General features: G+C 37.6%; 1 protein-coding gene across 1 annotated transcript in view; it reads left to right on the plus strand.

The window, feature by feature from the left end:
- The first annotated feature begins 868 nt into the window (after nucleotides 1–868).
- LOC119727617 (von Willebrand factor A domain-containing protein 3B-like) overlaps nucleotides 869–23325 on the plus strand; it is a 31811-nt gene continuing 9354 nt past the window's right edge. The window contains exons 1-24 of the mRNA XM_038199576.1: nucleotides 869–1281; nucleotides 1815–2051; nucleotides 4573–4670; nucleotides 4998–5248; nucleotides 5610–5769; nucleotides 6125–6294; nucleotides 6846–7063; nucleotides 7681–7883; nucleotides 8202–8356; nucleotides 8812–8950; nucleotides 9240–9470; nucleotides 9847–10190; nucleotides 10651–10907; nucleotides 11142–11255; nucleotides 11820–11874; nucleotides 12359–12515; nucleotides 12937–13106; nucleotides 13619–14096; nucleotides 15892–16066; nucleotides 16741–16868; nucleotides 18631–18765; nucleotides 19081–19202; nucleotides 19609–19744; nucleotides 21975–22073. Coding sequence (XP_038055504.1) covers nucleotides 1233–1281; nucleotides 1815–2051; nucleotides 4573–4670; nucleotides 4998–5248; nucleotides 5610–5769; nucleotides 6125–6294; nucleotides 6846–7063; nucleotides 7681–7883; nucleotides 8202–8356; nucleotides 8812–8950; nucleotides 9240–9470; nucleotides 9847–10190; nucleotides 10651–10907; nucleotides 11142–11255; nucleotides 11820–11874; nucleotides 12359–12515; nucleotides 12937–13106; nucleotides 13619–14096; nucleotides 15892–16066; nucleotides 16741–16868; nucleotides 18631–18765; nucleotides 19081–19202; nucleotides 19609–19744; nucleotides 21975–22073 — 4281 coding nt within the window. The 5' untranslated portion in view covers nucleotides 869–1232. The remainder of the gene's footprint in view (nucleotides 1282–1814; nucleotides 2052–4572; nucleotides 4671–4997; nucleotides 5249–5609; nucleotides 5770–6124; nucleotides 6295–6845; nucleotides 7064–7680; nucleotides 7884–8201; nucleotides 8357–8811; nucleotides 8951–9239; nucleotides 9471–9846; nucleotides 10191–10650; nucleotides 10908–11141; nucleotides 11256–11819; nucleotides 11875–12358; nucleotides 12516–12936; nucleotides 13107–13618; nucleotides 14097–15891; nucleotides 16067–16740; nucleotides 16869–18630; nucleotides 18766–19080; nucleotides 19203–19608; nucleotides 19745–21974; nucleotides 22074–23325) is intronic.

Raw genomic sequence — 23325 nt, forward strand, 5'->3', positions numbered from 1 at the left:
GTACTTCTAGATATTTTTCCACTCTATATACCAAAGATATCCTTTATTCTTTATACTTGAAACCTATATTGGCATTAGCTAGACTTTCAGTATTAACATATTATGAATTGAAAATAACATTATAATATATTTTACTTTCGAATATAAGTTTTTTCCCTTCAAATTATATGCAGTTTTCTCTAGATAATTTAACACTTAATCAGTGGAGATCCTCAAAATAAATGACTTGTTTTTGAGATGTGTGCTGTACATTGACTATTTCTTTTCATTGGAAGTCTTCATCGAACTGCAATTTTATTACTTAAAATGAGAATGGCAAAATACTCGAGCTCGAAACATCTGGAAGAAAATGATACCCACTTAATATGTCGAACAAGTCCCGCCCACAAAAAAATTATTTTGATAATGTTTTTGATGCTGCTGCAGTTTCACTGAATATTCATTCATTCCTCTCTTTCTGCCTTATTATTTCTAAAGTTGGTCTTATCCGTTTCTACTGAACTACTTTCTACACTTTTAAAAGTTGTATGTAATCTGTTAAATATCGATTTGTCAACAAGATCAGTGAAGCGCAGTGAAGCGTGTTCATCCCTTGCCCCCCCCCCCCCCGCGCCGCCCGCTCCATGATCCCCCACTGGAAAATCAACAGCCCCTGTGGTGGGCAATAAAATATCTTATTATTTGCCGTTCTGTTTGTTTATAAATACAATTATTATCTTCAAACTATGTAAACAAATCAAATAATAAATTTATAATATGCAACTAAGCTTATTAGTCATTATAAGATTTTACTTTCGTAAACGCGTTAAAGAATGTTTTTAAAATAGTGAACGAGGATGTAATTTAACCTTTGATTGATTGGCTGAATTTGTGTACCATAGAGCTAGGCAACTGTCTGGCGGCGCATGACAACAGACGTGTCTGAATGGAAGTCTTGTCGCCTGGAAAATTCAACCTTTTCACCGAATATTCTTAGGATTAGCGCACAAAAAAATTATGCTGTTCATTTAGAAGAGATAATTCTGTATCAGACATTTGATAGTTTTGTGCACGTTAACGCAAGATATACGAGTTGAAAGAAAGGAAAATTTGTCGGATCGTGTCTTGTGTTTTCGTCTGCTCACGGCCACCTGCTCATTGATTTGTACAGGTCAACAGGTGTATTGTTGATTGTGTGCAGTTTACATACAAATAGCGAATGGAAGGTTTTGCCGTAATATCCAGTGCTTACCATGTACGAGATTGACTCTGGAAATGTGAGGTCTTCAACAGAGATGGAGAGTAAGTTGACAAATTTTAAAAAAGTTTTCTCTAAAAAAATCTGGGAATTGAATTTGAAATGAATGACAGAAATAATGTGATAAAATTGAATGTGTCATTGTGTGTCATGCCGTGTGTGTGTTTTTTTTTTTACCTTATTGAAAAATGTTTACAGGTGATAATTGAAGTTTTAGAAATTCACATCACAGTTTTACTCCTTTTGTCATGTTATGTCATTTTATTTGTTGTTTATTATGGCAATTCCAAACGTTTTATTTTAAAAATAATTTAAATGTATTTTCTATTAATTTTAATAGATTTGACATGTTTCTCCATCCTGAATTCTTTTTTTTGGGGGGGGGGGGGGGGGTTGCAGACGATAATTCAGTACTTCAGTATATGATGTACTGTACACAATTTATTTTCAACATTTGGTATTACAAACACTATTTTAGAAGCCAAAAATTAAAAAAAGATTATACTATGTCTTTAAATGCAAATATATTTAAGTTTAATTTTATTAAAACTGATATAATTTCCTTTTTTTTTTACAGACCCAAAGTTTGACCTCGGCCCGCGACATAAAAACAACAACAACAATCAACCACCTGACATCAGCAAAGAGGACATAGCGTCTGTCATTAAACTGAAACCACCTGCTAAGAAGACATGGGAGCCAGACGTGAAAGCGTTGATTTCCACCAAGAAATGGCTGAGCACCTACGGACTCAAGAAGAACCGTTTGACTGTAGATCAGATCTTGGCTACTGTTGGATTCAAGCATAGTGATGGTAGGTTCTTGGTTCTTGGTTGGTTCTTCTCCTAAATACTCCGCGTGGGAGTTTTAACAGGAGGTCGAGTGCCATTGTTAACAAATTGTACAAAACCCACCCTCCCTGGCAGAAAGATTTGGAGGTTATCTGAATTCTCCAACCATGCGTTTGAGAAATTGAGCATTAGTTTTCATACATATTGCTGGGGTAGTCAACAGCTAACAATAGAGTTATTTGTGCATGACAAGGCTATTGCACAATAGCAATCCTGTAAAACAGCCTTCAAAAACTTGTCTATATCTATCTCCCAAAATCTGTCTTTGTAATTCTAATGTATCTCATACCCTTAATTTAGACTTACTCTACGTGCTACTTTGTAGTAGACCCTATCACAGATATCATGTCATTTTTACCTTTTGTCATTTCTGTTTGAAATATCTTGGATGTGTCTCATTTTAATAATCTTATTTTTGTTATCGTTCAATATTACCCAACTTTGTTTTTACATTGGACTCTGCGATTCATCTAAACTTGGTGAACTTTGGTCAAAATATGGAGATTAACAGGGTGTTCCATTGTGTGTTTGTGGGCCACCATTATCTTTGTACACCATTATCTTTGTACATTAAACTTTGTGCCGGCACAAAAAGTTGTGTACATGTTGTCATGGAGAAGAAAAACATGAGTGATAAAATAGCATTATTTATTGAAATCTGTTTGATTTTTTTTCTTGAAGGAATTCGGTTGGTAACTAATCTTTTTTATTGCAATTATGCATCTTTCAAAAAAAAAAAGATTAAAAATATCTTAAGTACACATTCAATTAAAAGGCATTTTTCCATAGAAAGATGTTGCAGTACATTCAAACTAAACGTTTTTTCCTGGATTTCTTCCTGCATGTACGATAAGCTATGTTCCACGTGGAATGTTTAATATTTTCTGATTCAATTTGTATTCCATCTGGTATTTTGTACATTATGTACATGTAGTTGCTTTCTTTGCCAGCTTATTGGAGGTGTGTTGGGAGGTCACAGTTCAGATCACATTGTCTGGCGCCCAGCGTGACACTGGTGTGAACTGACGAGACACACCTTTTCATGTACAATATTTTTTTAGTTCAGTCTATTGATACTGTGGCTTTCTGAGATTAAATTTCAAATCCCCAGGTACACTTTTACCAAACCGATTAAGTGTCAAGGCAACAGTGTACAAAACACCCCACCTCATAACATTTGAATAACAACAGATTGACAATACACGCACCTGTCCCTACTTAAAAGCAAACTCCTGTTCAGGATGACTAAAAAATTAAATACTTATCTTGACAAATGGCGGCTTCAGCGTTAAGTGGTGATCGGGCTGTTGGGTCCAAGAGAAACCCATCAGTGCAACTTCAAACAGAGCTTTTGATTATCAACATTAAAAAAAAGTGGTTTTGGTTAAAAGCGTGTGAAGTCTTTACCTGGGGAAGCATGGCCTTCAATTTCTTTTAGCAAACCACACATATGAAAAAAACTGGGGCTATTGCTCGAGGAAGGATGTTGAAAAGGATTACCAATGCAGCTTTTCTACAACCAGAGCACAACATCAAATTAGGTTTTGCCCTTCAGAGCACAACAAAGAATTTCTGCTTCTCTCTCTAACTCAAGCAGAACACCTTATTTCATTTTTTTCAGTAAACACTTGATTTGTCTTCTCAACCAATAGTGAATCATTTTTTTAAATATGGTGTTGTGGCCATTTTTGACAATGTTATATTTTTCAGACATATCATCAGAAATTGTGTGGATATCTTTTTAAAAAAAATTCAAAGTTTTGCTCAAATTTTTATTTAATTTTTTTCAAATTGAAGATGTTTCAGTTCCGAAAAGCACGCTACACTACCAGAGTCTATTATCATGTTGTAATCAGCTTGTTACTAGGTTACTCATTCATAATTTGGACCTTACTCTTTATTGTGCGTCACCCGTGTACGTATTCAATTACACTCATTTCCTGAAGTGCTGTGTATCGTCATTGATTGCTTGTTCATCAATGATTAATGCATAAAGTGTGGGCTGTCTTGTCATTTGAATAAACTAAAATATCACAAAATGAAACTGAAGATCAGGTATCTGATAATAATTTTAAAAGTGGCCATAATGTAATGGGTTTGACACTTGTAAATGAGTGTAATATTTCACAGGCGTGTACTGCATGTTACACAATACATTGTGTGTAATCATATGAAAATCAAAATATTTTCATTATGGAAAGTCAATAATTTTTTGAGCAATGAAAATGTAAATCTTGAATATTAAAAACAGCATATTTTAAATGGGGCAGACTTCTGAAGAAGCATCCTAAATTATAGTTTATATTGAGTGGGAATATTTAGACAAAATGGTTCATGACATTTTTTTTATTATTTCCTAAAACACAATAAAACCAACATTTTTTCATTTGTTCAATTAAAAATTGGTTCGTGTTTTTTATTTCCCGTTTGCAATGAATAAATTAACTTGAAATTGACATTGCAGAATTTGTTTATTCTTCCCAGAATATGACCGAGCACTTAAGAAACCAATCTGCTCAAGGTACGGAGAAGGATTGTTCACCAGATATCCGGCAAGAAATGGAAAAGTCTACAATGTTAATGTGAGCATAGCATGAAAACCTCTATGTGCCTTTACAGTTGTCAAAAATTGATAAACATAAATATTTTAAGATGATGCACAAAGGGTCAACTTGCATTTCAATCATGTGAAATATAAATGTGAAGTTGCCTTGACAACTGAAAATTGACTCCAAGATGCTACATTGCTTCATTCATTATGCAAAGCTCAAGGGCAGTGAAGAGAAAACGAAAACAGACTGAACTTTAAGCAGTTTTACAATTTACTTTAATAAGATAAGTACAATCTTGATCAAAATTGTATTCTCCCCGTCATTAAGCCCCTCCTTCCATTGTTCCCATCCTTTTAGGTCAAGGTTGGTAGGGAGAAAATCAAGCAGCTAGAGAACAGCCTGCTTGCAGCCATTAATCTATACAAGAGACGCATTGAGTGGTTGACGAGTGAAGCACGACGGCTGTTTGGTGTGATTGAAGATCACTGCATCACCATTGTTCTGGATGTCAAGACTAGCTCTCCTATCCAGTTTGATCATTGCCGTAATGCTATCATTAGGGTCCTGCAGGAACAGGTCTCACAGATCGCAAAGTTTAATCTTATCAGGTGAGGGATATTGTCAGTGAAATTAAAAAAACATTACAAAGATGAAAAGTTGATTTTTTAATCCTTATAAATATATTTGAATCCCATAGAGACTTGTTTTAAAATTCCTTTAATTGTTTTATTATGAAGTTAAATTTGTTATTTCTTAACTTGAAATTCAATTCTTATTTTTTGTCATAAGTACATAATACCATCAAGTTTTGTGGTTTTAGAGTGAATTATAAATTGACTACAACGGAGTCTGAACCTTTGTCATCTAGTTTACCACACCAGTTTTCTACCAAGTTATCTGTAACATTTTGGCTTCAGTTGCTCAACTGTCAGAATTTTAATGATTGATGATTTGATTTTTGTTTTGCAGAGCTGCAGAGGACATGGTGATGTTCCAGCCCAATGCTGTCCCCGTATCCAGAGACAGTCTTCAGAATGCTATTGACTGGCTTCATAACTTGGATAGTGTGGCTGCAACAACCAAGACCAGTGGCTGTGAAGGCATCAGAAAAGCCTTTGAAGACAAGAATGTAAGTGTTTATCTTCCGCTTTTTGACTTGTTGAATAACTGACTGCTCTCTAACAGAGTCCTGTTTTGTATGCGTGCAATGACTTTCAGTTTTGATCTAGAGAGAAATTAATAAGTGTTTTGCTAATTCATCTTAAGATTTTCTCCTAATAATTTTGACTATTTTTAATTATATGATAAAGTTGGTGCCCAGCTAACATACCAAAGAAAAGACCTTTTTAGAATGTTTGATTTACTTCTCATCTATTGTACATTGTCTTAATTGCAATGATGAACTACCCGATAATATCTGATGATAATCTGTCATTGAGTATTTCATGAGTAATGTTGAACTCGTTGTGCATCTTTTTCAACAGATTGAGGCTGTATATCTATTCTCGGAGGGTAGTTCAGCCAGTACCAACATGGAGTTGATGTTACAGAAGGTCCGAGATGCCCCTCTACCTGTACACGTCGTGGCTTTCAACAATACGGACTCCATCACCATCAAATATCTCAAAGATGTATCGAGGTTGACTGGGGGAAGGTACGTTTTCATTTTATTTTTTATAAAATAAAACTTCGGTTAAAGCAAGTATAAGGTGCAAGCACTGTGTGTAATTATGGAATTCGGGCGATTCACAATGCAGTGCACCCAAGAGTTTGCCATGGAGACTCCATTTTTCAAGTTTACGGTCGACAAAACATGGCCCATTTGAATGAGTGTCAGCAGACAACTTGAGCTAATTTGTTACAGATTGGGGCATAGCGTTCTGCTGCCTTATAAAAAACACCATATTGATGAAAAGAAAAGAAAAGGGCAAATTGATCCTTGAATCATACGCTTATGAAACTCCTGACCGGAAAAACTAACAATGTCAAATGTTCCGCACTGCGAATTTGTCGACCATCTCCAACAATGCACTGGGAAAAATGAACTCTCTGTGGCAAACTCTTGGTGGTACACTGCATTGTGAATCACCAGAATTGGCAACCACTTCCTTAAAGCATCAATTGCAAGAATGCAAACAAGTCTCATAGTTGTTCCACAGCTCCCTGTAGTCATCTATTAATTATTGATGTTTTTTTCTTGCATAGATTCCACGCCTTTGCCTTCAACAAGCTCGACTCAGACGTGAGCGGTACCAGTGGCTTCTCTCTAGACAACAAGATCTTGATGGGTGGAGTTCCCCCCGGTGCAGGAGCCAGGGAGGATGTAGTAGCGATGTTTGCTGAGCTGGAGGAGGCTAGACATGCTCTGTCTGATGTGCAGGTGTTGCTGGAGAACACGGTGCCGGATGGCAAACCAGAAAGTGGTAATGACAAATTTATTACACTTTTTCTTTAAGAAATTGTAAAAGACTTCGTTTTAGCACCATTCGATGGGTCAGTAAATATTCCTGATACCTTATGTGCAGGAGGAGGATGTATCGTCTGGACTTAATGTCATGGAGCACCAAGCAAAAACAAAATCCTTATCAATTGTGTGCTAAGCACAAATCTTCATAGAGTCTTTAGCATGCAGGATATTCTATTTGGATTTTAAAGCTGCTAGCTCGCCTTTTTGACAATCAAACATTTTTTGTATTTGTAAGAACACTATTTTACCCTTTAGTTCATTTTGTGCCCCAAAATAGCTATGCTTCGTTCATATTAATAATGAATATGTTCTCTCAATTAGTGTAACAAAATCTATGAATGTACTGGTTTGGTCTTGGCTGAATTTGTAGTAATATTAAATTTGAGCACGGGCAGAGCATTCTTCCAAAATTTTGAGTTTCTCCACAGCCTCACAAACTCACAAAAGAGAGTTGTTACATGGTACAACCGTAAACTTACTCATATCAGCCAGCTTTTTTGAAACGGGGAATATATGTTGTTACCAGGAATAGCAAGTGCTCAATTATCCTCTGAAAACATTTCCTAATTGCAGCTCGTCTGGCCATACAGAATGGTGAGGTGCCAGCTACTGGTGAGCGTAGTGAGCAATACATGGGCTCTAAGGAATGGCTGTACAGACATGGTCTGAAGTCTCGTAAGCTGGACCTGTATGATGCATTGGGTCTATGCTCCTTCAAGCATTGCGATGGCATTGTGGATGTCAAGAGACCACCAGATGATGAGTATACAGATGCGGTGAGTTCTGTCGTGTCTTGTTTATGAAGTCCCTAAAGAATATGTTAACAATTGTAAGAACTTTGGTCTAATAAGGAATCCACAGTATGTCCTTCCAGATTCATCATTTTCCTTGTATAACAAATTGATGATGGTAACTTCTGTAATTTAGTTTTCCAAATGAGGTCCAAATTTGTGAATCATGTATTTGCACGTTCACATAAAAAGAAATTATTTTAACAATTTAAAAAGAAGAAATCATATCAGTGAAAACTCAAACCTGCTTTGAATAACTGTGAATGTATTAATTATGTGAATTTATTCATTAATTTTATTCAGGCCTCCAGAAACAAGCTAGTGAATGCCAAGTATTGTGATAAGTTCTGCCATGTGACATGGAAGGATGGTTCTCTCAAGCATGTGCACGTCACGGCAGACATCCATAGGAACTATGAGAGGAAAACACTTGTTGCACTTGAAGACTTCCAAAGAAGGTAAACAAATCTTATTTTCCAGATTTCTCACAATTATTGATTTCTGAACTGTTCATGCATCCTTATTAGCAGTTTGGTTAATCAGACTTCAGCTCAGACTTTGTTTGGAAATAAGGAAAGTTGTATCAGTTTTGTGGGGGAAAAAAAATTGAAAATAATGTTACAGAGACAGAACACTCCAACCTCATTTAGGGGAGCCTGGTCTGAAATTTACCTTGACGTCATTGTTTCGTTGCTTTGAACTAGTCCTGGCGTGGCTAAGTAAATAGTTATCAGAAATTTTGCAGGATGGAATTGGGAATGTAATATTTTATATTTCAATCCTAGCCCACTGAAAGTCAAGCATAAAAATCTCACTGCCCCACCCTAACTTACAGAATTAAATCTGACATCTGAGTGTATTATTGACTGAAAACAACAATAAGTAATCATCCTTGTTTTGGGTTTTTTTTTAGGGTTGACTGGTTGCAGCAGGGTAGCCGTGAGTTGTTTGGGACGATTATTGAGGATGAAGTCTACATCCTGATAGACACGTCTAACTCAATGGAGAACCACCTAGGACTGGTCAAAGAAAAACTCTACAAGCTCATGCAGGTCAGTCAAAGAGACAAACAATCAACGCAAACTTTTGCTCTAGGTACAAAATGTCTTTTTGGCATTATATTTGATACGATTGACATACCACAGCAAATAGCGATAAATGGCAGGCTGTGTGAACTTGTTTCATCAAGGTTCAGCATGAATTCATGTGTTATAAGTGCACAGACAAACTTAGCAACTGCCACAAGAAATTCTAGTGGCCAAACAACACTGTTCATATTTTTCGAATAAACAGTCAAAATGATTACAACATTAAATTGCCTCGTCTTGCTCTTGACATTAGGAACAACTTCGCCACAAGTCTCGTTTCAACCTGGTGAAGTTTGGTAGCCGGAGCATGTCATGGCGGGATCGTATGGTGGAAGTCAATGAGTCCAGCTTACAGAGCGCATGGCAGTGGGTCCGGAACCTGTCCATTAGTGGATCAACAAACACGCTTGCTGCGTTGAAGACTGCGCTGGGTGATGTCAACACACAGGCTGTGTATCTACTGACCGATGGCAGACCTGATCATGTGAGTGTTCAATTTGAAGTTGAAACATTTTGGGGTATTTGGTGAAGAGTATTTATTAATGGCAGTACAGTGCTTCATTAAAAGAAGTAACGCAGAAATATTTGCAAAATGTGTCGGTGCTGGAATCTGTGAAGTTCACATATTTCATTTTTGTGCCATTGACTTTGAGAAATTGTTGATGTTGGTGCAAATAGCTAGTTCGTTTGTTTTCTTCCTAATTATTTTGCACATTCTGTAAAACAATTATATGGCAGCTGTAAAGTTTTACAAATTTGCAGGATAGTGATTAGCAGCAAATCATTGATTATCATTCCATTCTCAGTCAGTGCAAAATAATTGTTCATTATTCCTTTAATGTTTTTTTGCCCGATTACAGCCATCCAAAACCATCCTGGCTCAAGTTCAGCTTCAGAAGGCCATCCCTATCCACACAATCTCCTTTAACTGCAATGACCGCGAAGCCAACGACTTCCTAGCATTGCTGGCTGCTGACTCTGGGGGGCGCTATCACTACTACTCAGACGAGCTCCTTGGCATCTCTCCAGACATTTCAGGCCCGCAGCCCTACGAGAGCGAGGATGTGAGATTGCTGAAGGAGGAGATGAAGAAAGGAAAAGATGACTTGAAGAAACTGGCTGATCTGAGAGCACAGTGTGCCTTGCTGGACTGGGGGAACTCTAGGAGTGACGAGCTGGGATGTGGACGAGATCATGGTATCAGGTCAGTTTGGCGATCTTTCATCTGTAACAAACGTAACTGTAGAATGTTGTGATACAAATAACTTGCCATACGGCTTCTTTAAATCTCTTTTACCAGATATTTTCTGTGGATCTGATTCTGTTTTCTAGCAATATGTGTTCAATTCAACTACACATGGTTGAATGACTTCTTTAGAGTTGATCAGTGGAATAACCACTCTATAACTCTGGATTAATTCTCCCAATTTTAATGGATTTTTCAAATATTTTTTGCCTCAATGGATACTTGGTACCTTGGTTTTGATTCGGCTGTAGTATGTTTTTTTTCCTTCGAATAGATCAAACATTCTACCAAACTGGCCAGGCATCCACTGCAGTTTTAATACCAAAGTTCCTTTCTTGTAACATTTGGAGTCATTTAAAATACATTTGAATTTCTATTAATCCATATTGGCATATTTCCCCGAATCGTCTATTTTCAGGAAGCGGCCATCGTCAGCCACAGGTCTACGCTCGGCCTCCCAGATCCTCAGCCGGGACTCAGCAAGCCCCGCCCCTCCTCACAACTCCCGACCCGCCAGTGCCCATGGTTACCACACAACAATACGCCGCCCAATGTCATCATTGAGTATGAGCTCAACAACCCACGAGAAATGCAAGCCATCAAGGTCTAGAACGGCAACGTATCCCCCTCGACCAAACTCGGCCATTTCCAGGAAGAACAAGCCAAATGTCACCTGTAAGTTCAAAATACTTTTTTGAAATTAATTTTCAAAATGGAGTATTTTTTGTTTATATGCATCACGGCTGAATTTCTTAAATGAGAACCTCCTTCCAATTTGATAAGGTTCACTCATTAATTCATCAATATCTGAACATTTCTCGCCCTTTTTATGAAAGCCTCAGTTTTTCTTCTTGATTACATCACAAGAATGACCCTGGTTTAACAATTTTATTTGTTTACTTTGTTTAGATCACAACAAGACAAGTTGGTTGAGATTACGTGGCAGCCTTGATGGTTGGGTGGTCCCTGAGACTAGAGGTATGCTCCTTAAACAGCAGGACAGGGTCAGCACAGCACTCCAAGGTATGTACAAGCAATTACCAAGATAGAAACGAAGCTCTCTACTGACAGTAGATGGTTCATTGTTATCACCTTGGAAAGCCTCAGTAGGCAGGACACACCGCGTGCGTGTACTGCGTGCGTTCACACGACAACTTTTATTCTGAATCTGCATAATCCTGTAGCGTCTTCACGTGAGCGTCAGGCACCATTAGCAATGCGTTTGAATGTCTCTCCCAGTGGTCTGCCCCAACTCTCCCGTTGTAACCGTTGAGGGGGTAGTTGTGAATGGACTCCATATTTATCTATGGTTAGCAAGAATGGCACTTACTAGAGATGGAAAGCGGTATATTTCTACTCATTCTTAACCAGGACTTATCTTTAAAAAAATCCGAAGTTGAATTGAGCTTGGTAATGTTAGAGTAGAAGATTTTGATGTTCTAGATGTACCACGTTTGATGTTCTGCAGTAATCTACAAAATTGAAGAACTAGGAAACAGTGCAGATCCAGTGTTAGGCATTATGCTGAATCAGTCTCTTGAAGTGTTAGAATAATGTGATAAATGGTGTGATTTCTTTTTCTCACAGGTCTTGCAAATGCACAACAAAAACCTAAAGCACTAAAGAAGAAGAAAGTTGTGGAGTAAGTGCCAAGTTCAGATGATAGTATAGGACAATTGAATGGAAAATCAAACAAATTTAGGCGACCTAATGTTTCAATCCTAAAAGAATCTTTGCCTTTGAGAAAGATTCTGTTAGGATTGAAACGTTAGGCCCTCTATAAGTTTGTTCAATTGGTATATTTCTGTCAGCAAGCAGTTTGCAGCAGTTTTAGTCATTTTCAAAAAATCCAATTTAATTCACGTCATATTGAGAAATTATGTAAAGTGAGTAACTTTATTTCAAAGTCATTAGTTTGTCAGCCATGCTGCTTAGACGACTTATGGGTGTCTGTACATCAGTCTGAGTTTGTTTGAGTTTTCTTTGTGTGTTTACTATAGTTGAGATAATTAGTTATTGTTTCATGAACTGTGTTAACGCATTCGTATTGCAAAATCAAACTCAGAAAATGTCACTGGAATTTCTATTAACGGATTTCACCACCAATGACTTGATTTTTCCAACAGTCCATTGAAGATGTCCTCCAAACGCTGGCTGCAGAAACACGGTCTGAAGGCTCGGAAGCTGACCATCTATGACGCCTTGGGAAAGGCAGCGGTCAAGCAGCGGTCTAAATATGTACCCATCTTGGACAAACACATCATCTCACAAGTCTTCAATGAGGTAAGAGTGGCTTCAGTGATGCAGACCAATTGTACTGAATAAGAAAGAGTCTTTTTGAGGTTGGAACTTGGAGTTGAAGTGAAAAATATGTCTTTATCAACACCTGGGCCCTATATAAATGTGTTGCCTAATAGTTAGCCTAAATATTTCCATACTTTAAGCATCAGGATGTGTGGCTTTACCTGGCAACTGTTTTTACTTGCTAAGAAATTTCTATATGTGCATTGCTGTTTTAATGACCAATTTCATACACAGTAAGTATGGCTTTGGTTGTGTTTAGTGGACTGCAAAATGATCTAACAGTTACAAGACCAAATCACAACCTCCAATGCCATGGAATCAGGCACAGATCACAGTTCCATCTGGTTTTACTTCCACTGCTGTTTCAGTTATAACAAGTAACTTGTTTCTTATTTGCCAGATCCTGCCTCTGGCTCACGTGACAGACAACAAGCAAGAGATCAGCCTGGTCAACCCCTACGGCATCAACCTGAAAGCTTATGATGAGAAACTAGAGAGAGCAATCAGTGGATTCAACAAGAGACTGGATAGGATTGTATGGGAGGCTCTGACACCAGAGGAACAAGACCAGTAAGTGTCTTGACCAACCATCTGATTGATAACAGATTTGGTTTTCACTAAAAGTTGAACTAAGAAATTGACGTGATTGGGGTTTGAACCTACGATCTTCGGAATGCCGTTCCGGTGCTCTACCAACTGAGCTATCGAGCCCTACGTTGGCAGTTTCCCATTTCGTCAATGTCTTTGTTCAAAGGGAGCTAGTCAGAAGCCATAAACCCGTATATGGCATGTAGCCAGGGATCCTACCCAGAGACATGATGATTTACATTTAGAAATGCTGTAAACCTGGATGTAACCACATGAGTGGATTTCTGACAAGACAACTCTTCAATTTACATAAAACCTCCCCTTATGGTTGCCTAATTTAATTCACTTTAGACTTTAGTTTGTCAAACAAAACTGATGATCCATGTTGGGAATAACGGGTGTGCAAAAAATGATTTTCCAATTCTCTGAGAAGTAGCTTAATCATTTAGTACTTAGTATCATAATAGTATACCTTGATTATTTTCTTGTTCCAGGTTTGACTGCGAAGGTCCAATCTCCTTCCTGGACAATCGTAAGGACTGCCTGGATGCTCTGGATCGGCTCGGCTGGCCCCTCCCGGAGAAAGACATCCTCCTCCTTGAAGATGAGATTGAGATGGGCAACAGGTATCTGAGACACAGCCATGCCATCCAGAGAGCTCTCAAGCAGAAGCTGAATGGGTCTCAGTCAGGTGGATCTACGGCAAGAAGTCTTAGAGAGGAGACACCAAGACGGAAGGAAGGTGATAGGAGGAGGCCGCGCAAGACATCAGAGGATGCCATGGATGATGCTTCAGAGGCTGGTACTAGAAGAAGGAAGGCATCAGAGGATACATCTGAGAGAAGCTATCACAGTGATGATGAGGATGAGGAGCATGATGATAGGAGAAGCCGATCGGAGGACAGCAGCGATTCCAGTGATGAGGAGTTGAAGAACGTCCGTGACAGTGACGATTCCTCCAATGATGATGAGGTACATTTCCAATCACGTATGAAGGATCTAGCCATTTGAATCTTAAGATATGTTAATTTTCCATGCATGCGTTCGTATGGTTCATTTGAAAGATGGTAATCCGTTTCCACTTTTTCTAAATTGAAGAGGAAATGTAACTTCTACTTCTTAATTTTCAAAGATTGTAGGACAGAATTGTGCTTGTGATTGCTTTTACTGTCTTAGACAGCTTTGAAATTGATTTTGCAATGAGTTTGTACAAAGCTTTAAAAAAAAATTGGTTTCACATTTTTGTTTGTGTTTTGTTTTGTGGCATTATTGAATTTGCTGATTTATCGCGCAATATCTTTTATTAAAGTGAAGTAAAGTAAGTAAGTAAAGTCTGTCCCGAGCCAATGTGGCTCATCAGGCCGGCGTTTATCTCCGGTTTCAGTAGCATGAAACGACTGAGAATATTTCTACTCCCCCTGGATGGGATGCTAGTCCATCGCAGGTTACTCCCCAGCTAATGCCGGTACCCATTTATACTCCTGGGTGGAGAGGGGCAAGTGGGGGTGAAGTGCCTTGCCCAAGGACACAATATATGACCAGCGGCTGGATTTGAACCCCGGACCCTCTGATCATGAGTCACGAACCCTAACCACTAGGCCACACACTCCCCTTTTATTAAAGTGAACAAGCAGCATTATGTTAAAGAGGCTTTCGTGTTTGAATTCTGAGTGTAGATATTTTTGGTCATAAGACTGTCTTTGATTTTGCAATAAGATTTTTATTAGCAACATGCATTTAATAATTTGGGTAAGATTCTGTTAATATTAACAGTTGCAATTCAGTGTCTAGTTATGCACATTAGTGGAAAAAATAATTCACTTGATATTTTCTTCACAAAATACCTTGATTAAGTGTCTTTCAATTATTATGTAATTTTACTGCTGAAAAAAAATTATATAGTTATATTGAGTATATTTCCCTTTTCTTTTTCTTTTTAAATTGAAATCCAGTTTTTATGAAACTGTATAGATGCAAAATTGCACAAATAGTAACATTTTAGGTTTAGTCATAGTTGTGAAGAAGGACTTAAAGAAGCATTTCTGGAGTATACAAATGTGATTCTGTTTGTTTAAATGTCCATAAATTTTCTCAAGCCTTAAACAAAATTAAAAAGATTACTGAACAGGGTTACAAATAATCTGGTTCTCAAGTTGCACAAATTGTTTTAAAGGCGTATATTGAAGAAATTGTTGACAGAGTTCTCAATTTTTTAAAACAAAATTAAATGATACAGGGCATTTTGTGTAAATATATGTCAAATTTGCCACTCAGCATTACTTTGTAAATGTTTACAATACGGCGATTTTTGTCTTTTATGTGTGTGCTTTCGTACGTCGGTGCTTGTCAAATGCAATAAAAATCTTTAGCAAATAAACAAATTTTGTTCATAGATTGATGAATATTTGAACTTAGAATTAGCCATATTTCTCGTATTGTTCTGTGTGTTTTGTTTGCCACAAGTGGTTGTGGATGGCTCCAATAAAAGATTCCTCTTTGCAAAGTCCCCCAAAGCCAAATATCTTGCCATTGTCTACTAAGCTTTGGCTAACCTTGTTACCAAAACACTGGAGACATTATTTTGAAATGGTGAAATTCCCACTTCAAATGCCAGAAAGACCTCCTGAAAACTCCAGTATTCTGGAAGCTGGGAAGTTTTGTCTTTGTTACGATCCACCCTCAACCACTCTGTAACGTATTTTGTGAAGAGTATCTGTCTTGAATGTGCAATCTCTAAACTCTTTGGTCAACTTGTGAATCGTTACAGATCAGAAAACCCAGAGTGGTTGTGAAGGGTGGACGAGATACAAAGACAAAACCGAAGAAGAAACCCCCAGGAAGAACGGCCACAACAAAGACGATAAAACAAACCTACCCAGCTAGGTTGCCGATAAGGTCAAAGGTTATTGCTAGGAGCAGCGTCAATGGACTGTATTACCCAGGTGAGTTAGTAAATAAGGAAAGGCTGAGAAACAACAAATACAATGTACATGTACAATTAATCAAATGGATAAAAATTGACTCTTTAAGGTTCTTGGAGACCATGAAAATTTATTAACAAATTGGATAATGTACTTTGGGCTGATTTACAAGTTTGCATGTTTCATAAATAAAGTTTAATAATTGTAAAAACATTCAACCAAATTACATGAGTCATTGTATTATCTTTCTAAAGACAGTTGCTGTACACACTAAAACCAAAAGCCTTCTTCGAATGAAGAAGCTTTAGAAAGATCAAGTTTATTTTTTGAGCTACTTAAGGGAAAATGTTTCAGATCACAAGTAACAGGAAACCAGCAAACAACAAATATTAAAATTGGCAAACAGTTTACATACTTTAACTTCAATAACTTTTTTAAGCAAAGAAAATCGACTGAAACAGGATTCTAACCTGCATCTTGGATATTATGAGTGCTGTACAATGTGATTCAGCTATATACATTGTATTGATAGTTTTTCACACTTTTGTCAATTAAATGGTCAAGTAATATTGCCCACTGGCCATTTTTTTCTTCCTGCAACTGTACTGAATATTTACAGTAAGCCAGCCCACCTTTATGAAAATTACTTTTTCAAACGTCCTATCATCGATTATTATCTCTACCAATTTGCCCAGGCATTGTAAGTGGTATCACTGATGCACGGCATGTTGAGATTCGCTTTGCAGCTGATGAGGATAAGGAAGTCATCCCAAGTAGATTTGTCATCGAGACTCAAGGAGCTAGACCATCTCCTATATTGAGGGTAAGGAGGATAGTGTTTCTTTAAAGGCATATAGGAGCATTTGATTTTCATGCATTTTTTTTCTCATTCCAATAATAATACCACTCAAAATCCAAATAAAAAGTTCGAAACCTAACCTGTTTAAGTTTCAGCTCAGTGGATATGACACTTTTCGAGGAAACAGTGAAATACCATGCACAACCTATTGATCACGAAACACAAGGCATCAATAGCACCCTTTATTCCAAAGATCAGTCATTTGGCTGATCGTTGGAAGTCACCTATTGTTCTTAATTTCTTCTAAATGACAGCGAGCCAGACGGAATAGTTTCATGGGGTGTTCATTACCACTGCCATCTTTAATCCACTAAGCTTTTTGATAATAATTTTGTAGGTTAATTTTTGGATAAATGCAAATGATCCTATATGCCTTTAAATGATCAATTCCATCATTCATCTTTTTTTGGGGGGGGGGAAATAAAAAAGACTGCAGTTTACAGTCTCATCATTTAAAGTTTATTATGACTCATTTTTTTTTCCTTTTAATTGTGGAAGTCCTCAGAACTTTGAAGAGAAAATCTTTTTAGGCAACACTAGTCCTGGTTTACCTTTTAATGACAGGTGACTTTATGCCAAACACTTTTGTATTGAATGTGGAGTTTGCCCTCAAACTATTTCTTGTTTACGACAGATATTATTTCTTTGTGCCAGATTTAAAAAAAAGTTGGAAATGTACTTTTGTGACCATCACTCTATATTATTGACAAGAAGACATTGTTGTTGTTAGATTACAAGTTGCAGAAAAGATGTCCTAGGGTACATCGAGGTAGAAGTGCCTTTCCTTATTTGTGACTCGCGATTGCCTCCGGGTTATTGCAATACCTTGATCCAAAAAGTACATGATGAATTATCCAACCCCCCCCCCCCTGTAAAAAAATAATCCCTCACGCCAACTTTGATCAACAAGGGAAGCTCATTGTAGCAGGTTATTTGGGTTAGGGTCTAGTTTCGGTCTCTGCACTGTTGATTATCTACATGTATATTGAAAGTCCTCCGGGCAGTGTGGATCAGGCTTTGTGCTGAGGAATTTCAGTTCGTTTTTTTTTGTGTCTGGGGGAAAAAAGTGCCTGCAGGAAATACGTCTGCGCTACGTTAAAATGTCAATATGTACTTGCGATGGGATTCAAACCCTAGATGTCTGACATTTGTTCAATGGATTGGAAAAATCTCTCCTCTTCCCTTAAACACACAATTCTTGTTGTACTAGTTGTCTCTCCTGGTACTCTTCTGGATGATATTTTTGACCTGGTTGTTGATTTTGGAAAAACAGTTCTCTGAAATTTGATACAATTGAGGGTTTTTTTAAGGTGTGAGTAGTTTTGCTGCAGGCAGGATTGGTGTTGGGATGATAGAGGATTTTTGTTATGGTTCCAGCTGCAAGTAGAGCAACTATTGGAATAGAAGGAGGTTATTAAAAATAGAAATTAAAACATCAAAAAGTTATTTGACAGTTGCTGTCACTTGTTGTTGTTTTCAGTTTTCTTTCGGCATTCAAAAATTTGAGGTACAATTTGTATATTTAAATAAATCCATGTGATTTACACAAGGATGGTACGTTCTTGTTTCAAAATCTGCATTTTGTCTTGACAATACTTTTGCCATTCTTAACAGTTCTAGAGTTCAAATTGTAATTCATAAATTCTCTTCAGTAAATGAACATTGACAGTGCGTGGTTATCCCTGCTCTTGACTTCTCTATTTGTAAATTCTATTTCTCTTTGCAGACCGGTGACTTTGTGATGGTTTGTTGCCTATCAGCTGGGTCTGAAGTCTGGATGCCTGGTATCCTGCAGTTTGGTCCTAGAGATGAAAGCAGACAAGCCAAGCATTACACAGTCATAACATATGACCACAGATCGGTGGGTACCAGCTAACCATTACTGACTAATCAAAATTGGTTGTTGTTCTAATTTCTCCATGTGTTGTCTTAAGCTCTTAATTAGTATGCCCCGCCCCGTCCTGCCCCACCCCGCACTGCCCGCCCCACCCTGCACTGCCCGCCCCACCCCACACTGTTTTTCAATGAAACCTTTTCTTAGAGCCAAGGGATATCAACTGTGTATCTTCTTTCAAAGTGAACCAAAAATTAAGCGACACTTTTAACATTAATTGCAAAGACTGTTTTAGTTTTCCTTTAGTTTTCATGTTGGTTTTATTTTCCTCTATTGTTTCAGATGGATGTTCCTAGGAAAAGTCTAATCAAGATAGCCCAGGCTCGTTACAATTTCATGGTTCGTTACATCTGGTCATTACGCAAGTCTTCTAGGGTGCCCAATGCTGTCTGGTTGGTGTCAGGGTAAGTAGATCATGAAACTGCATGCAGCTCATTAGGGTGATCAGAAACCATTTAGAGAGTTAGCCTACATCCTTGGGACATACATGTCCATTTGAAAAGTCAGTTTAGAGCTACATTCTAACCCAAATCTTCAAAAGAACTTCTTGCACCTATTAATTGAAATGGTTGCTTCTCTTTCTTTATCCTCCTAAACCAGGGACAATTCTGGAAGATTTAGGGGAGTTTTAGGGTAGCTCTCGCCCTCAAATGTTGGTCTGTTCCCTCTATAAGCTTAGATTTCTTTCCTTGAACACATGAATATTAATCACCTTTATTCAAAAGTTTTGAAAATTGGTGTTGAAAATTGTTCCTTTGCACCTTGGCCAAATGTCTTAACTTACTAATGTAATTTTTTTGGTGCACACAGCGATAATGAAGATAACGAGCAGGTAATCCAAGATCTTGAGGATGAGTCTGGTATGCACCTATCACTGCTTCAAAGGACGCCCTCTGTTGAACAAGAAGCTCAAACCGAACAGCCGCAAACGGCCAGTGAAGAAGTGGTAAGTATATAGTTGAACGTTGCCGTAAAGAAATACCGCTATGCCAAAACATGTGGTTGCCAGAAACAGCCAAGTTGGAATGTGCACAGCATGCCATTGATCAGTATTAGACAGTATAGCAAATTATGTCCTATTAACCCTTTAATCACGGTCGCGCCCGATATCGCCCAATGTGTACTCACTATATCCCTCCAAACTGCCCAAGCACTCAATGGTTTTATTAATTCTTCAGTGAATAAAAAAATGTAACACAATGTTATACAGGTAATAATGAGTTAATACTAATAAAAAAATTGACAGACTTTTTTTGTTGTTGCTGTATGTTACATTAAAAAGTATTAAAAATAAAATTAAAATTTCATTAGAGAATACAATAATTTTTTGTGTAGACATTTCGAGCATGGGTTGGCAGGCCTTAGGGCTACAGTGTTAGGGCTAAACTGTCCACCCTTCCTTCCCTCCCCCTCCCACGACCCATTCCTACTCGCATTCTTCAGTCTTGTCTGGTCTTACTTTTCAATTTCCAATTTTTGTTTACTTTTTAATTTTAATATTTGCTTTGTCATTGTACTTTTGTTCATTTGTTGGCCGAATAAATAATAATAATAATAATAATAATAATAATACACAACTCCACCTTTTCCCAATAAACATCCTAAGTGAAGCTGCAGTGCAGTTTGTTCCACTGCATACTACTGTAGATTCTGTTCAGTGCAAAGCCTGCTAATGCATCTGAATGCAATGCGATCCTTCCCTTAAAGGTAGAGTCCATCATTTGTAATTTGTGCATTTTGTTCGTTTGAAGTAACAAAAGAGTTCAAAATCTAATGAAGGATACTGAGCAACTAACCTGATGAAGTTTCAGCTAAGCTTCAGCTGTACATTCTGAGAAAAACAGCATTCTAAGATCTCAATTTCAAATCAAAAGTTGCTGAATCATGTTTTGAATTGTTTTGAATTGCAACTATACGCGACGTCGCGCACTGATCCGACGAATTATAACAACCGCGCGCGCGTGTGCGTCGTTCGAATACTTGTGCGCGCTTCGCTGAATAACAAAACGAACTACTAATTTAAATTTTCCTACGGTGCTTCTTAAGAATCACCGTTGGAAATGCCTTCTTTCGTTGATTACTTCAAAATGACAGCTTCCCAGAAAGAATAATTTCACAGGGAGTTTAGTCTCCTTACTATCTTTCAACCAAGTTAAATTTTCAACAATAATTACGCCAGTTACTTTTCGGATGGCTGCAAATGATGGACTCTACCTTTAAAACCCCTGCTAGTCCCTGGAGTTTTCAACTTTATCCGAAAACAGCATGAGAGAGAAAGTGTCTTGCATCCTTATCATCTTCTTGACTCCAGGGAGTGGCGCCAGATCGGTTACCCCGTCCTGCCTCTTATCTCTTAAGCTCATCCTTTCTTGGAGATTTTTTCCCGCCGATCTTTGCAGATGTGAAAATCAAGCCTTGCATCTTGCATTTCTCGTTTGAAGCAAGAGATCTCCCATTCCTGTATGTGAATACTGATTTTCTTGAAGAATTCTGCTTATGTGGATTTCAAGCGATGGCGGGATCATTGATGGAGTTCTTCTCCATGAAGAAGCTTTCCCCATGAGCACCAGGCTTTGCTGTGGGAGATCGCTAGAAACTAAGCTTACTGCCCGCATTGTAATGCACAAGGAACAGCCCATCACGTTGAATATTCAGTCAATGAAACACTGTTTTCTCTGGTTGCAATTCTAATAAGCCAAATGTACACAATAGTGTATATAGAAAAGACAGCCACAAAGTTAATTTTAAATTTAATTTTAAATTAATTTTAAATGCCAAATTGACAATAGTTCAAGCAAAGCTTTTATGAACCTATATACAGTTGACTCTCATTAGTTCAAACTCTGTTAATACAAATTCTGGTTATAACAAACATAAAGCCTTGGTTCTGACTGTGCATTTATGTGCACAATGAATGGGACTGATGTTCCTCTTAATACAAAATTGTGATATAACAAACCATTTGGCTAGGTCCGAACGAGTATGTATTAACGAGAGTCGACTGTAAATTACATTTAATGGAGTATTAAAAAAATTTTACTGTAATGTCTGAATTTACTCCTGATTTCTGAGCTTATAAGTATCTTTTGATTCAGTATTCATGGATCAAGAACTGTCAGTAAATATATTATCTATAAGAGTGGCTGTACTACCCTTCATCATTTTGTTCTTAACAGCAAGCGGATGACACAGCTCCTGAAGACATCCGAGAGACATTGTCAGAATTACAGCAACAGATGAGACAGCATCACGAGGAGCATATACAAACACAACAGGTAAACATCACATTGTAATTCACTCTGAAGCACAACCTAAAGAGGGCGCTGTTGTCATTATTGTCAGTCATAGGGGCTTTTTTCAATCTTCGGGATCAACTCCAGCTTCAGTTATGTATTTAGCATCATAATCATTAAGAAGATTTTATTATCGAATCAAATGAAAACGAACTTTAGCTTAATCTACTATTATAGGACTTGATGTTATTGAAGCACATTATCTTTCCATTTTGAGCTAGTTTCCAAGTCTTAACCGATCTCAATTATGGCTTTTTTTATTAATCTGCTCTTCGGAAGTAGTCCGTGCAACTATAAAAAGTGCAGAGACGGTGATTTACATTAACGTGAAGGGGTTTTATGACTTCCATTCAGTCATGTATATGCATGGTCTGTGAGTTAATGAAACGAAATGGAACCATAGAATCTTCAATGGGCTGCTTTTATGACGTGTTCTTAATGCACAAGTGATTTTCTCATTTATCAGATGAGTCATAATCAAGTAAGTTTTGCCTGCGTTGCACATATATATCGATAGTGACTCCACCAAATTTCTGAAAAAGTTAAGAAATTCCCTCAAAACATTTTAAACTGTTACTTCTTGATCTGATGTCATTTTTAAAATGTTTTAACAAATGATTGTGGTTAGTATGGAGGTAATCAAGGATTTGTTTGGCAAGGCGGTGAATTGTCTTGGTCCTCCATTTTATCTTGATTTTGGGCCAAATTGAACTGTTTCTTGACTTTCAAGTGTTTTGCAATTGGATTCATAATAGTTGGACTGATTTGTTGGTGTCAAAGTGATGCAGCCATTGCATACCGCTGGGAATATTTGTGTCGTCATCAAATGTAGTCTAATATCCCAGCGTCACAAAAAAAAAATTCTTGAAGAATTGTAATACACACCCTGCATGACCTTATCAAATAATAACAGCTGTGGTCACGCTAAATTACGACATTAATTTCATCCGGAAAATCCACTTCTTAATATAACGATTCCTAGGCATGCCAGACATATTACTCCTTGATTTTTATGCCTTCAAGTACGCCATCCGATCTTGTGAATCGTGCTTTTGGTTTTTTTTTGGTCATGAAACTGGTTTCCTGATCAGGAGTGTTTATCTCTCAGCACCAGGCAAGCTCATGAAGGTGGGAGGTGGTGTTGTTGTCATACAATACCACCCTTGTTTGTACTTGAAGGCACTCCTGAAAAACGTGACCACAGAACAATTTCTCGACATCCTCGGGCGGAGAA

The sequence above is a fragment of the Patiria miniata genome, unplaced genomic scaffold (assembly GCF_015706575.1).
Source record: "Patiria miniata isolate m_02_andy unplaced genomic scaffold, ASM1570657v1 HiC_scaffold_20, whole genome shotgun sequence".
NCBI classification, from domain to species: domain Eukaryota; kingdom Metazoa; phylum Echinodermata; class Asteroidea; order Valvatida; family Asterinidae; genus Patiria; species Patiria miniata.